Source organism: Anomaloglossus baeobatrachus, chromosome 2 (genome assembly GCF_048569485.1).
Source record: "Anomaloglossus baeobatrachus isolate aAnoBae1 chromosome 2, aAnoBae1.hap1, whole genome shotgun sequence".
In the NCBI taxonomy this organism is placed as follows: domain Eukaryota; kingdom Metazoa; phylum Chordata; class Amphibia; order Anura; family Aromobatidae; genus Anomaloglossus; species Anomaloglossus baeobatrachus.
Genome location: NC_134354.1, coordinates 118,083,215 through 118,099,377, shown reverse-complemented (window position 1 = coordinate 118,099,377; position 16,163 = coordinate 118,083,215). Strand labels below are relative to the sequence as shown.

Sequence of the window (16,163 nt, the reverse complement as noted above, 5' to 3'; positions counted from 1 at the left end):
CCGGAGACTCTCAACTACAACTGAAAAGCTCTTTTAGAAGAGGACACACAGCACAGAGCGGATCCTGTAGCAAATCATTGTCCTGTCTCCTGAGCTGTGCACTTCTAAGGGGTCTTTTGAACAATTTACGGGGGTCTCCGGACCCAGACCCACACCAATGTGCTCAGAATTAATGGACCTAAAACATAGAAGATATCTCCCAAAAAATAAGGTATTTTTTAAATGTTTAATATCCGCAGGTACAAAGTCCCGTGGGCACATAGCCTAAAAGACCCGTTACACACTACAATATATTTAACGATATGTCGTCGGGGTCACGTCGTTAGTGACGCACATCCGGCACCGTTTGACATATCGTAGAGTGTGATACCTACGAACGACTGTGATCGTGCAAAAATACCTTATCGTTGCTCGTTGACACGTCGTTCATTTTCTAAAAATCGAACGTCCTTCTGCGCGCTGTTTGTTCATTGTTCCTGAGGCAGCACACATCTCTCCGTGTGACATCCCGGGGACGATGAACTGCAGCTTACCTGCGTCTCGCCGGCAATGTGTAAAGAAGGAGTTGGGCGGGAGGTTACGTCCCGCTCATCTCCGCCCCTCCGCTTCTATTGGGCGGCCGCTCTGTGACGTCGCGGTGACGCAGAATGTCCCTCCCCCTTCAGAAAGTGGATGTTCGCCACCCACAGCAAGGTGATTTGGGAGTTAACTACGTGTGACGGGGGTTATCGACTTTGTGCGACACGGGCAACAAATTGCCCGTGCCGCACAAACGATGGGGGCAGGTACGATCGCACATGTGATCCCACGAGAAATCGTAGCATGTAAAGCAGCCTTTAGTGTCTTTGAAAATCTGAAGCTGTTACAATAAGCTAAATAAAACTGAACATGTGTGCAGCAATTGCAGATCTTCATTCTTATAGTGTTTAGCACTTTTTCAAGTGTGTTACAGAGCAGATCCACCTTAAATTGATGTTGTGTGCCCAAAATCATACTTTTACATTGTCGGTAAGGGGTGCGACCAGTTCAAGTGCCTAGGGCAGCACGAAGGCCAAATACAACCCTGACGACATTAGAAATCCATCACACAGGCCGCAATATATAACTCTCACACAAGAAAAGACTCAGACCAAGTAAAGAAAGTTAAACTAAGTGATATTTATTATAGTTTAGTATGTGCTATATGTATATGTTTGCTACCTCTCATCACTCACGAAGAGCGTACACCGACACTCAGGTCAGGAAAAACCCCCAGTGGAGGAAACCTGCAGGGAATCCATGGCCGCTGTACTGCCCTTCCTCCGGGCATACTAAGGGAGGTTAACACTATAAATCATTCAGTGTGTGTTTGTATGTATGTGCGGTATGTTAGTATTTGTGTATGTATTATGATGTATTATGTGTGTTTTTTATGTGCATGCGTGCATTATACATTACCCACTCCTTTTGTTGGTCATCTATCATGGTCTTTAACTCTCGGGCAGCAGTATCTCCTAGTGAGAAATTAATGTACAAAAGATTTAAGAACCATAACTGTATTTTGTATTTACCTGACATACAGAATACTATTTCACAGTTTAGTTATATCTTTGATTTCCTACTTCTCTATGGCATTAATGATTACTTACCATTGGTGATATTAGTCAAGGATCTCAAGTGATGTCCCAGGGTCCACTGTTGTGTCTTTCCGGCTAATGATGTTTCCATTCACTTCCCACTTGCATGGATGCAAAATGATGTTTCTGCAACGGGCACAGGACGGCGGCCTCCTCCATGGGCCATGGACTTCGAGCTCCCATGCATGCCTCTTCTCGTACCCAATAGCCCAGCTGTGATGGATTCGCCGGTTTCTCATCCACACCCAATGGGAAGGGTCTTGTGCCATGATCTGGAATGACATCTTATATAATGAAACTTGTCTTCACTTGACAGATATATATATATATATATATATATATATATACATACTGTATTTTTCAGATTATAATACGCACTTTTCCTCCAAAAATTTGGGAGGAAAATGAGAGTGGGTGCTGTGCTGGCTGCTGGGCGCTGTTCTGGCTGCAGCGGGGACTGTGCTGGCTGCAGCGGGGACTGTGCTGGCTGCGGTGAGTGCTGTGCTGGCTGCGGTGAGCACTCTGCTGGCTGCTGTGGGGGCTGTGTGGAGCAGGGCGGTGTGGTGGGTGAGATGCTCTGTCAGCGGCGCGGGCTTTAAATAATGGCACCCGTAGTCGGCGCGTGCACATATGGAGCTCTTGGCTCAGATCTGATCTGCACATGCGCGTCTTCAGTCCATTGATCTCTCAGCAGTGGACTTAAGGAAAATAGTGCACGGAGGTGGCGCATGCACAGATGAGATCTGGGCTTGTCATTGAGCCGAGAGCTCAATCTGTGCACGAGAAAATGCTGGGCGCCATTTCTTGGAAACCCTCCAACAGAGCATCTGTGACATCCACCGCACTGTCCTGCTCCACACAGCCAGAACACCCTCCGCAGCCAGCCCAGCCCCCACCGCAGCCAGCACTGTGCTCACCGCAGCCAGCACAGCCCCCACCACAGCCAGCACAGTCTCCACCGCAGCGCCTGCAGCATCGCCCTACTCCAGCACCACCCCTGCCTCCTGTGACACTGCTGCGGCCCCCCGTCCGGTATGACACCACTGGAGTATAAGACAGATCCCATTTTTTATTACCTTTTTTATTTTTAAATTTGGGGTTTGTCTTATAATCTGGTGCGTCTTATAAAACAAAAAATACGGTATACTTACCAGATCACATGTGGCCCGGTCCACCCATGCTCTGAAGTCCATCCGGAGGAGCAGCTGGTTGCGTTGGTAATGCAGCTCTTCTTTCCGCTGTTCCCAGGTTCTTCCTAACGCCCACGCGTAGATTTCTTCACGGAAGTCAACGTCCTCTTCAAATTGGTTGGCTAAGAAGCTGAAAAAAAGACAAACGTTATGACCCATATATATTGTAAGTGCAAAAGGAAGGGGTGAATATAAATGATACAATGATATAGGCTTTCTATTTTCTCTTTGCAGATACAATGATAAAATATTTTTTACTTTCCAATCAGATAATGACCATAATTGCGTTTCCGTCTATAATTGATAAATCTAATATAAAATACCGGATCCACAATTATTGAGAGTTTTGCTAAAAATATGTTTTCATGAAAACACTTACAGGGATGGAAAGAAGTTCTCTCTATATTCCTCGGTGCTCAGTCCGGCTCTCTTGAAGTACACGAGGACCATGGCCAGGAGATACTAGAGGAAGAAGACAAAAAGTTATATTTTGGAAATGTTTTTACACAGTAGATAACTGTATGTCGCTGTATTTTATGATGAATAATGAACAGAAAAGTCACAGATTATTGTGCACCTGTAATACCGCTCTACAAGTATGTGGATGTAAAATGTAAATTCCGGTAAAGGGAACCCGTCATCAGGAAACTAGACCTTAGAAAAGGCCTTTCACTGATGATTGCATCAATACTTTGCTTGTAGTGTTTCCTCACTCTTCTCTCAGTGACCGGCCTTCCCTAGCTGAGATTCTGCACCAGGTGCCATCATTGCCCACAGCTGTCTCCTCAGAGGCGGTGGCGCATGCGCAGTAAGCTCCTGATGACGTTAGCTAATCTACACATGCGTCTCCCCATCGGATGAGATGACCGTGGGCAATGATGGCACCTAAGGGGTATAACATCTTGATGACAGGTTCCATGTAAAGACATTGCCTGGCTTATTGTTCTTGTATTTATACAGGTACCTTGTCAGAAATCCTTAAACAGATGTCTTTTGCCAAAAATAGCTGGATATCCTCATCTCCTGGGAGAAAAGTTAAAATAAGATTATTTAGATTTAAAATATTTAATAAATTACACGTCATTAAATCTGATTTCTGTAATGTTAACCCCTTCCTGATATACAATGCAATAGTATGTCAGGTCCCAGTTTGTGATACATTGTTGTGAATAAATACGGCTCTTCTGCTCAAGTAGGATCCAGTCCCGTAAGTAGCAAAGAGCAAATACTTGGCACTCAAATAGGTGGATAAACTGGTATTTTATTGAGTGATCTTGACCAGATACAGCACAGACGTTTCGGTATAACACAGACCTTCATGAGTGTACGGTGCAGACGATCTGCTCCGCTGGTGAGTGATAGTAGCGCTGGTGTAGATTACGGTGTCCACCGCTGTGTGGCAAAATCGCCTGTGCTGTATCTGGTCAAGATTACTCAATACAATACCAGTTTCTTCAACTATTTGAGAGCCAAATATTTGCTCTTTTCCAGTTTGTGATACAAAAGTAAAGAGAAAAAAGTAATGTTATTTGTATCACTGTGTCCGATCTATCAAAGTATAACGTTAATTAAACTTATCAGCAAATGTCCAAAGGAGAAAATATCCAAATGCCAGAATTGTGTATTTCAGTCACTGTAACACCACAAAAAGGGATCAAAATGTTGCATCTATCCCAAATCTTATCTACAAAAATGTCATCTTGCTAAATGGCGACATAGGCAGTTTTTTTTTATTTTTTTTTTATGAATTTCCAATGTTTTTTATTAGATAAAAGAAACCTGTCATGTGACTCATGGTGTCCAATCCGTGGGCAGAATGAATCAGAGCCCGGCTACACAAATGCAGCTAAGTATGTTATTCTCTAAAATGACGTTTCAGAAGGGATAAAGTTAGAGGATTCGGCTGAGGACTATAACTGGACTAGTCTCGTCTCCAGCTATGGTCTCTGGCCGGATGAGGAAACTTTACTGTCTCTGAAATGTTGCGTTTCAGACAACATAACTGGAGCAAACGTATAGTCAGCCCTGATTCCTGCTGCCCGTAGTTTGGTATCGCGGTAATTTTACTGACCTGGCAAATCATACTTTTACAATGCAAAGAATAAAAAAGAATAAAACACCCAAAAAAAACTCAAAAAGCAAAAAACCAATATCAGAATTACGTGTTATTGTGTAATTTCACCTCACTTGGAATTTTGATCCTGTTTTCCAGTACATTTAATGATAAAGTGAATGGTGTTATTCAAAAGTACAATCCATCCCTCAAAAAATCAAGTCCTCATATGGCTATGGGGATGGAAAAATTACAAAGTTATGGCTGTTGGAAGAAGGAAACATGAAAAGCCCAAAAACATAAAATAAATCACCATGTTATGAAGAGGTTAATGTTGATGGACTATCCATAGCAGCGTCCACTTCAATGGTTACCCAGACAGAACACTACATATACAGGTGTGGCCATATCCGTCCTGTACTGCTGCTCACTCCTATTCACTTCAATGGGACTCAGATGTAGTGACATGCAATATCAGCCACGGCACAACCGTATGGTGCAAAACCAAGGTAATCAGCGAAGAGGATATTCCTCTCACTAGATTACTGAATTATCAGCACCAAGCTGATAGATGGGGCTGCAGAAGTCAGATCCCTACTAAACACGATAACCCAACAGTCAGGAAATGTTACCGAGCAGATTAAAGAAAGCAGCCCGTTCTTCTGGACGCAGGTTAAGCTCCTTCATCTTCTTTTGGCAATTTTCTATAATGGTGGTCTGTGAACTGTGATATTACAGTAGATATTTCAATCAGATATTCCATTGTTATAATATACAAATACAGATCGGTACTAATTAATACATTTACAATTAACCCCTTCATGACATCTGCCATATACACATGAGGGGCATGTTGGGTCCATAAGGGGAGTTAAAAATTATATAAAATTATTAAATAAAGAGAGCATTCGAATCACTCCCATTTATGCTATTAACTAAAATTATATATATATATAGTAGGTGAAATAAGTATTGAACGCACCAAAAAATTTCAGTGTTTGTGTGAAAGAATTGGCCAAAATCACACTTGAGCAGTGCATGTTACTAGTTTCATCATGCAGGAGGCATTTTGAAGCTGCTTTAGTATTAAATTTCAATGAGCGTGTTCAATACTTTTTCCCTGTGTGACTTCCCATTATTACACATTACTAAGTTTATGGACATCTATCGTCTCTTTGCCTGTGTGGGTTGGATGGCTTGTTACCTACATCTGGTGACAAATTTTATTTTTACAAAAAAATATTTTTTCTGTATGGACTTCAGGTCTATTGCTTAGTGCAGTGTGAGTCACACGGCTTTGACACATGAGGAGCTGCTGTTCAGGTGTGATTTGAAAATCTACTTATACCATTGCATTGAGACTGATGTAGCTATTCTACTCTGACATTTGGTCACTTCTGGTTATCTCTTATCGTTTTTGACACCTTAATGTACAGTATAAACCCAAGCTGTAGCCTTGTAAATATACTGCCAATTGTTGTATGCAAATTGTATATCATTATTGCATGGCATTATATATTTTACCCTCGATGGCCATTATTGATGGTGATTTACGTATTTTTTTGAGTAGTGCAATTCATATTGTCTCTGTTGGTATCATTGAATTTTTTGTATTTTTCAAGTGGAATAATTTCCTGTTTCTATGTATCAGCAGCTATTTGTAAAAATGCTTTTTATCCTGAATTTAAAATATTTGTAATAAAAATATATTTTCAGGCTCAATATACTCAATGTTTTTTTGCTTCTTCTATGGATTTATACATATTAGAAAAATAGAAATCTGAAAATGGTGGCGTGCATTTGTAGTTCACTCCCATGTCACTACCTTGTAAGACCACCTTTCACAACAATTATTGCTGTGAGGATTTTGGGGTATGTCTCTTCCACTTTTACAAATCTAGAGGCTGACATTTTTGCCCATTCTTCTTTTGTAAACTAGCTCTTGCTCAGTGAGATTGGATGGAGAGTGTCTGTGAACACAATTTTTTAAGTCTTGCCACAGATTCTCAGTGGGATTTAGGTTTGGTGTTTAGGATCATTTTCCTGCTGGAAGGTGAACTCTTCTCCCCAGTCTCAAGTATTTTTCAACCTGCAAAAGGTTTTCCTGTATTTAGCTCCATCCATCTTTCCATCAACTCTGACTAGCTTCCCTGTGCCTACTGAAGTTGCTGAAGATGATGCTGCCTTCACCATGTTTGACGGTGAGGATGGTGTTTTCAGGATGATATGCAGTTTCAGTTTTCCACCACACATAGCATTTAGCATTTATCCCAAAAGGTTCTACTTTGGTGTCATCTGACCAGAGCATCCACTTCCACATAATGAGGCCAAGAAGCAAGAAGAAAGGGCAATAGTTTCAGCCTCTAGATGTGCAAAGCTGGCAGAGACATACCTCACAAGACTGGCAGCAGTAATTGCAGTGATAGGTGGTCCTGCAAAGTATCAAACCACAAGGGGCTGAATACAAATGCACCTCACAATTTTCAGATTCCTAATTTTAAAATATTTAGAAAAACATATTTCATTTCCTTTACATGTCACAAATACTTGGTAGATTGTGTTGGTAAATCACAAAAAATCCCAATAAATCACATTAGTGTAACGTGAAAAAAATGTGGAAAGGTTCAAAGGGTATGAATAGTTTTTAAAGGCACTGTAGATATAAAAATAAATATGTGGTATTGCTGCATCCTTAAAAGTTAAATTCATCAAAATATAAAATATGTCATATATAAAGTGAAATCATTAAATCAAAAAATTTAAACATTGGAAATGTCATTTTAGGTTGTTGCATCTCTGCAAAAAAATGCAATAAAAACTGATCAAAATATCATAAATAAACAAAACTAGTGTAATTAAAAAATCCATCAGCTCGGATGCAAATAAGGAAAGAAACAAAACAGACCTCACAAGGCTCCATCCATGGAAAAATGGCAAAGAAAATGGCAGCAGAAAAAAAAATGTTTACAACTTATTGAAAAATTTTTCACCAATTAAATAATAAAAAAATAATTGACCCTATTCTCTGTAATTGTGCTAAACTGGAGACTCATGTTGCCAGGACATTTTCACTATACAGATAACCATAACACAAACCCATAAATAATAGCAGAACTGTGATTACTTGTGTAATTTCCCCGCACTTGGATTTTGATTATACTGATTCTCCAGTACGTTGTAGGGTAAAATGAACAAGGTCAATAAAATTATCTATGTTCCTGGAAAAAAATACCGGACAGCGTATTTTCACCTATGTGGATGGACGGGGAGAAAAACAAAAATGGCTGAATAAAAATTGTCTGCAGTGTGAAAGGGTTTATAAGAAATGACACATTGCAATGTAAGTAAGCTACATGACTCGACCTTAGCGCTGTCATCTTGGAAGAACGGGAAACGGCAATAAAACTTTTGAGTGTTGTGCCATAAATATCAGATAACCTGGAATGAATAGGTTTGGACTCTATATGGGGGGATTATAACATTAATAAATCTCACGTCTCTTCTTCATAAAGAGCGATCAGCTCTCTCTTCCTCTTCTTGCTCATCTTTTCTTCCTGGGAGTCTTAGAGAGAAAAGAATATGACCATGAACATCTTCCAGAGACTTTACAGAGACCTATATTACCATGAGCTTGTAATATAAGAGCTGGACTTCTATTATATCATGGGCACACCTATAGGCAATACACAGGGTTGGTCTCACACCCCGCCCCGATGTCGGAGGGAGCCCAATAGCCACATGAAATGGCTAATGGTGTATGAGGGCCCTGCTACACTTGGTATTGAGGCCCTTGGGCTTCATACCTCAGCATTATAAAGGTATACATTATATTGGCTCATGGTGTATGAGGGCCCTGTTACACATGGTATTGAGGCCCATGGGCTTCATACCTTAGCATTATATAGGCATATATCGGTCTTTTTTGTGGCCTAGTCACTAAGACTGACATTGTGTTCTTAATTCCAGTGTACAGTCGTAGTGAAGGGATCCCTGAATGTTGCCCTAAAATCAATAATCATTACACCTGATGTATTCGGCGCATTTCCTAAGTTGTGCACTCCTCCCTAAAAATGCTCCTCCAATCAGAAACGGGAGTAGCATTCCTGGAGTATGAAACGCAATTTTGCTTAATTTGATAAGCGGGCACTGCATGCCCAGTTTTGCCCTGCCTTCTACCAGCTCTTCCCAGTTTGGCAGAGCTTCTTTAAATGTGCATAAAAATGCGTAAATTCACAACATTATTGTGTGACTTTGTGTTTTTAATGATTTACGCCTGATTTCTGGTGAACACACTAATAAATCTTATCCTTTGTGTTTCCCTATTAAGTATAAATACATATTCAGTAATTACATGATATAATAAAAGTGCTATAATTGTATTTGTTCTGGAAGATCACAGTTCGGCCACGCTGGACCCTGTCATTTCACATAACCTCTATATATGTTCTGCCTTTCTCTAGTCCAATCCCCCCCCAAAATGCTAATAACCATGAAATAATAATGAAGACTAACACCAAATTACTGGGTGATTCCCTATTGTCCTACATCTTGGATCCATTCATCAGACAAAATTGGGGAATGTTAATAACCAAAGGGGCGTACATCTTTGAACCTTTTTACATGATCAGCTGTGGTTGGTTTTCTGAAAATAGTTGCAATATGGGCACATGCACTTTATGGATTAATGAGATATAGGAGAGAAATGTTTACATTTAACCAACACCCCGCCATCACAGTTCTGATAACCCCACTTTACGCCCATCCCTATCCCAGCAGTTGATACATCCGTGCCTTGAAATAGGATATATGTATCCATTGTTTTCCTATCCAGTGTTGTTATTATTATTTTTTTGGGGGGGATAGGGATATTTAATCCTTACCACTTGGAGATATATTTAACATAAACATTCCTTTTGCATGTTATACTCCTTGTTACTTTGCTTTTAGAATTGGGGAATGGAAGTGATAAGTCTTGGGTATTTCTCAGGTCACCACCATTTATCTACTTTCTGGAGAATTTAGGTGAAAATCTTTGAGTTTATTAATAAAGTCCTTTCTCCTTCTTTGGTAAACAGCTAACTGACATTGGCTCTGGATGACATGGAGCGGTAATTCAAGGTAATAAATGATGGTAATTTACCACTGATGACTTGAAGACAGTTGGTGTTATCTTCCAGAAGATGTTGATGTGCAGTAGGGTGTCTTCCTCCTCCAAAAATGTAACAATGTTCGCTAAATCACTTCTGAGAACAAAGTGAAGCCTGTGCTATCTCTATAAAAGCAATAGCAGACTGGCACCAACTGACGTTTTTTTGTAGTCTTTTAAAGAAATTCTGTGATTTTATTGGTTGAAGCTTGTGGCACCTGCCATGATGGTTTATTCTCTAGCAAATTTAAAGAGAAAGTACGCTCAGATAATGTACAGTAATGTTGGATTTGAAATATGAGGTGTCCAATTACGTAAATAAAGAATCTGAAGTTATCTTTATATTTTCAATCCTTCTTTTCATTGCCATTGGTGAGTGCCATGTTGTTATACAGTGGAAACCAGAAGTTTACATACACGATCTAAAAAGACACATCGGCATGTTTATCTCACTATCTGACATGAAATCAGAATAAACCTTTCCTGCTTTAGGTGAATTGGGAACAAAAATTATTGATATTTAGTAAATGCCAGAATAATGAGAGAAAGTGGTAATGTTACAATTTCATTAGTATTTGGTACCATTACCCTACAACAGTATGACTTGGGTCAAACGTTTTGGATCTCCTTCCACAAGCTTCTTATTCCACAAGCTTCTTCTTCTTACCAACAATAGTTGGTAGGAATTTGGGCCCATTCCTTCTGACAGAACTGGTGTAACTGAGCCATGTTTGTAGGTCGCCTTGCTCGCGTCTGCCTTTTCAGCTTTGTCCATACATTTTAATACGATTGAGATCAGGGCTTAATGATTGTAACTCTAAAACATTGACTTTATTATCCTTAGCCACTCTGTAATCAGTTTGACAGTATGCTTTGGGTCATTGTCCATTTGGAAAACCCATTTCCACCCAAGTGTTAAGTTCCTGGCTGATGTCATGAGATGTTGCTTCAGTATTGCCACATAATCTTTTTCCTTCATGATGCCATTTATTTTGTGAAGTGTACTTGTCCATCTTGCAGCAAAACAACCCCACAACATGATGCTGCCACTCCTGTGTTTCACAGTTGGGATGGTGTTTTTAGGCTTCAAAGCTTCTCTGTTTTTCCTCCAAATGTAACTATGGTCATTATGGCCAATCAGTTAATTTTAGTTTTGTCAGACCACAGGACATGTCTCAAAAAGGTCTTTCTTCCTGTGTGCTTTTGCCAATATTAATCTAACTTTTTTATGTTTATTGGGGAGTAATGGCTTCTTCCTGGCAGAGTGGCCTTTCAGCCCATGTTGATAAAGTACATGCTTCACTGTGGATAATGATGACACAATCTTACCAGCTTCCACCAGCATCTTCACAAGGTCTTTTGCTTTTGTTCTTGAGTTGATATGCACATGTCTGACCAAAGCACGTTCATCTCTGGTACACAGAGCCAGTCTCCTCTCTGAGCGTTATGATGGCTCAACATTCACATCTTGTTTGTACTTGCATACAATTGTTTGTACAGATCAGCGACACTCCTTAAAGTATCTGGAAATTGCCCCCCAAGGATGAACCAGACTTGTGCAGGTCAAAAGCCTCTAAAGACATGACATCATTTTATGGGGTTTCCCATATTTATTTTTTTTAGTGTATGTAAACTTTCTACTTATACGTTTGGCAAACATAAATAACTTTGGCAATCCAAATTGACCTAAATTGGGAAAGATTAATACTGATTTAATTTCAGATAGTGAGAAACATGCAGATATGTCTTTTCAGATAGTGTATGTAAACTTCTGGTTTCAACTGTATGTCATTTCTTTGGCTAATGTTCAATCAGCATTTTTATTAAAAGTGTTTGTGCCAAGTTTACCTAATTTGTGCCAGATTCTCAAAGTTGATGTAAGGAAATATTTAACTTGGTATGAATTAGTTTAGGAGGCCTTACCTGACGTTTGGAGTTCGATTACCAATCCTACATTTTCCACTTATGTGGCTGATAATTTGTTTGCAACCTCTGTGTTTTTCCACCTCCTCTTAGAATATTTTTTTTTAAACAACCTCTATGAGCGGTATGTCACATTGACTGACAATGAGCAGGGTCTGAAGAGAAGAGCACTCAAGCATGAACGACTGTATGCAGAAAGCCTGAAAGAGAGACGGCTAATGAGCAGAGTCTGATGAGCATCCCAGTATGGACGACTGTATACAAAAAGCCTGAAAAAAGTGATGGCTAATGAGCAGGGTCTGAAGAAAAAACCCCAGTATGGACGACTGTATGCAGAGAGCCTGAGAAAAATGACGGCCAAAAAACAGGGTCTGAAAAGAGCACTCCACCATGGATGACTGTATACAGAGCGCCTGAGAAGAATGACGGCCAATAGAGCAGGGTCTGAAGAGAAGAGCACTCCAGTATGGACGACTGTATGCAGAGAGCCAGAAAAGAATGACGGACATTGAGAAGGATCTGTAGAAAAAAGCACCCCAGTATGGACAACTGTATGCAGAGAGCCTGAGAAAAATGACGACCAAATAGCAGTGTCTGAAAAGAACAGCACTCCAGCATGGATGACTGTATGCAGAGAGCCTGAGAAAAATGACGGCCAAGGAGCTGGGTCTGAAGAGAAGAGCACTCCAGTATGGACGACTGTATGCAGAGAGCCAGAGAAGAATGACGGACAATGAGCAGGATCTGAAAAGAAGAGTACCCTAGTATGGACGACTGTATGGAGAGAGCCTGAGAAAAAATAGTTTGGCTGGCTTTGCTTTTATAAAACATATTTTGTTAAAGTATATCTGTTTTATTAAACACTTGTAGTCCATACTAAACTCCTCAACATTGAAATTGCAGCACAAAGAAGAAAAAGTAATTGAATTATGGACATCTCTGGATTTATAGACATGTTGGTGATATGGAAATAGAAAAAATAGAAACAAAATATTGAAAATATTTTGTCTCACTATCGAGTATGAGCACCATACGCAAAAACAAATGCACTTGCACACCTTACCATGCTGTCAATGAGAGTTTTAATGGTCATCTAAGAATGGTTCTACCATGCTGAATGCTCTAGGGCACACAATTCATCAAGATCTGCTGCTGAAACGCCCTTTGCAATTGCTGGCCAATGATATCTCAGATGTGCTTGAAAATAGACATATCCAGAGATGCTACAGGCCATGGTAGCACGTTTAAGCCATGCAAGTATGATGCCCCTGGACTATCAGGTCGTCACAGGGTATTGTGCAATCTGCCCTTCTGTGCAATATCCACCTCCTCCTTGGTTATGGGTCCCCAACTACATGGTGTTGCCTACATCAACCAATTAAAGTCCTAAGTACACTCTGGTACACATCCAACAGGCACACCAGTGGACGGCCTGAGTGGAATAGGGTCGCCTACTTGGGGGGGTTAGTAAGGGGAGGTCAGGAGTGTCAGGAGCAGGAGAGTGAAGTGTTGGAAGTCAAGGAGAGAGGAGGTAAGGAGCCGGGCTCCTTGGAAGCAACTAGGTAGCAGACGGTGGTCTGGGCCTAGTAGGAGCTGGATCCCCGGTCGCAGGGTATCGCAACAAGGGGCACGGAACTGTCGAGGAGGACAGCTGGCGGTCTTGTACCATGACCGATCAAGAAATAACGTCTGGAACACCATTCTGAGTCTAAACTGGGTGCAAAACCTAAAAAATCTACACTATATGGAGAGAAGGTATGCACACCAGTGACTATGTAAGGGGAATATATGAAAAGCAGAAACTGCTGTGTGAATACTGACATGAAAAATCCAATAGCTATATGTAAGAGTGAAAGTATGAAAAATGGAATCTGCATTACTGCCATGAACATATGAATAAAGAAAAATTTAGCTATTGAATTGATCAATGCAACAGAGCCCCAACACTACGCCAAAGTATTTCTCTATGTTGGGGTCCCTAGCTAGTGTGTGTCCTCTCATGCAGATAAAAAACTTACCGTGTATGGGAAGCTGAGACCCAGGCTATATATGCATATAATGTGGACTGGCAATAGGTGGTTTTCATATATTCCCCTTACATAGTCACTGGTGTGCATACCTTCTCTCCATATAGTGTAGATTTTTTAGGTTTTGCACCCAATTCAGACTCAGAATGGTGTTCCAGACGGTATTTCTTGATTGATTTGTAGTCTTTCGTTTGTGAACCCGGCCCCACCCACACCTATTGCCAGTCCACATTATACGATAGATTTTTTTAGGTTTTGCACCCAGTAAGTTTTTTAACTGCATGAGAGGACACACACTAGCTAGGGACTCCAACGTAGAGAAATACTTTGGCGTAGTGTTGGGGCTCTTTAGCTATTGGATTTTTCATGTCATTATTCACACAGCAGTTTCTGCTTTTCATATATTCCCCTTACATAGTCACTGGTGTGCATACCTTCTCTCCATATATTGTACCATGACCGGGCTGGGACCAGGACACGACAGGGTACATGGACACTAGGTCAGGGAGTAGCTTCAGGCAACCTGACAATTTACTCGATGAGAACGGAGCCTTTAAGATCCTCTCTCCACCCACTCCAAAATCGGGGTACGAGCGCAACGAGGGGGATAGGACTTTCCACCAAAACGGTCCAAAAAATCCCAAGCGTGAGCTCTGAGAGCAAGCTCCCACAGTTAGCCACACTGGGGAGCGGGACCCGACTAGTTTTATGCTACCGGGACCAACAAAGAAGTGAACTAAGTGCCAGGAGGAAGGTCACAGATCACCAGGCAGCACCATCGGGGACGGGACCCAAAACTAGCTCCTCTCAGCGGCAGCAGTGTCCAGAACTTTGGTTTATCCGGTTGTCGGTGTCAGCTTTTTGGACTGAGTGAGTACAAAAGTGACCCCCTTCACTCCCCACGACACTCCCGGAACTCCACCCCCGAGTCACGGGGCATCCCCCCTACCCATGGAGGGTTCCAACACCTTGCTGCCCCACTCCATCACCCTTGGGTACTTTCAACTGCAGCGGTGGTACTCCACATTACCACACACCACGGGTGGCGTCACGAACTCTAAACATAATCCCCTGTAAATACCCCCTTCATTTGAGTGGCCGCACGACCCCCGGGTCCGGACGGCCCTCGAGCCACCGCTGATCCGGATCCGAGCAGCTGACACGGGGGCGGCACACAAGATGCTCATATGCTCTTAGTAGAATGAAGAACATGTAGCCTTACGTTGTCATGTTGAAAAACACTTTGGATAAATGGCCGTTCCACCGGTTCCACAACCAGATTTATGTAATGACGAGCCGTTAGTTACCTGGAATGAAGACTAGACAAAGTGACAATCCTAATGTTCAGAAGAATGTAGAACAATTCTGGAGCGTCTACTGTTAAAACTCCATGTTGTGCTGTTTCTCTGTTATTAATCATAGAAATGTATAAATGAATTGGGAACTTGGTGTTACCAATTAGAGGGGGGAAGGGGGGGATGTTCATGCATAGTCCAGCACTTTAGTGTCAGTAATATTGATGTAGCTGCCCAAAGTCTGAATTCATTTAGGTGGAAGCTACAAATCCTAAGCAAGCACATTCTCCAGAAGAGACAGCCGCACGTGTGTGCCGACCTCTCCATTCTTGGGAATGTAGAAAGGGGTCTTAGTCTAATACTAAGTGTGAGGCCCTGGTGGCTAGAGTTGAGCGCGGTTCGCGGTTCGTGGTTCTCCAGTTCGCGGCTCGAGTGATTTTGGGGGCTGTTCTAGATCGAACTAGAACTCGAGCTTTTTTGCAAAAGCTCGATAGTTCTAGATACGTTCGAGAACGGTTCTAGCAGCAAAAAGCAGGGCTTTTTACAGCTACAGTGTGCAGGAGCCATCGCTGGCAGCCTGCCAGAAGCTGGTAACCAAGATAAACATCGGGTATCCAACCAAAGCGCTTTGGTTAGTAACCCGATGTTTATCCTAGTTACGTGCAGGAAGCCCACACTTCCCCGCTCAGCTCGCTCCACCCCCTCCTGCCCGCGGCATGTACACACACACACACACACACACACACACTCTGCACACATGGCCCCGCTCGGCTTACCTGCGGTGATAAAGTCCCGCCATCCCGACCTCAGCGCTGTCACTGTCCTCCATGGCCGCCGCTTGTCACATCACCTTCTCTCGCTTCCGACCCGAGACTGACTAGCGGTGACGTCACGGGCCTCTCGCGATACTTGG

General features: G+C 41.8%; 1 protein-coding gene across 1 annotated transcript; it reads right to left on the bottom strand.

Moving 5' to 3' along the window:
• Window positions 1-1,639: 1,639 nt before the first annotated feature.
• LOC142287318 (speedy protein 1-A-like) lies at window positions 1,640-7,179 on the bottom strand. The gene is made up of 5 exons (XM_075333435.1): window positions 7,020-7,179; window positions 3,771-3,829; window positions 3,186-3,268; window positions 2,768-2,936; window positions 1,640-1,888 (listed from the first exon to the last, which is right to left on the bottom strand). Exons 1-5 carry the CDS (start codon window positions 7,177-7,179, stop codon window positions 1,640-1,642), a joined length of 720 nt encoding a protein of 239 aa, XP_075189550.1.
• Window positions 7,180-16,163: the final 8,984 nt, after the last annotated feature.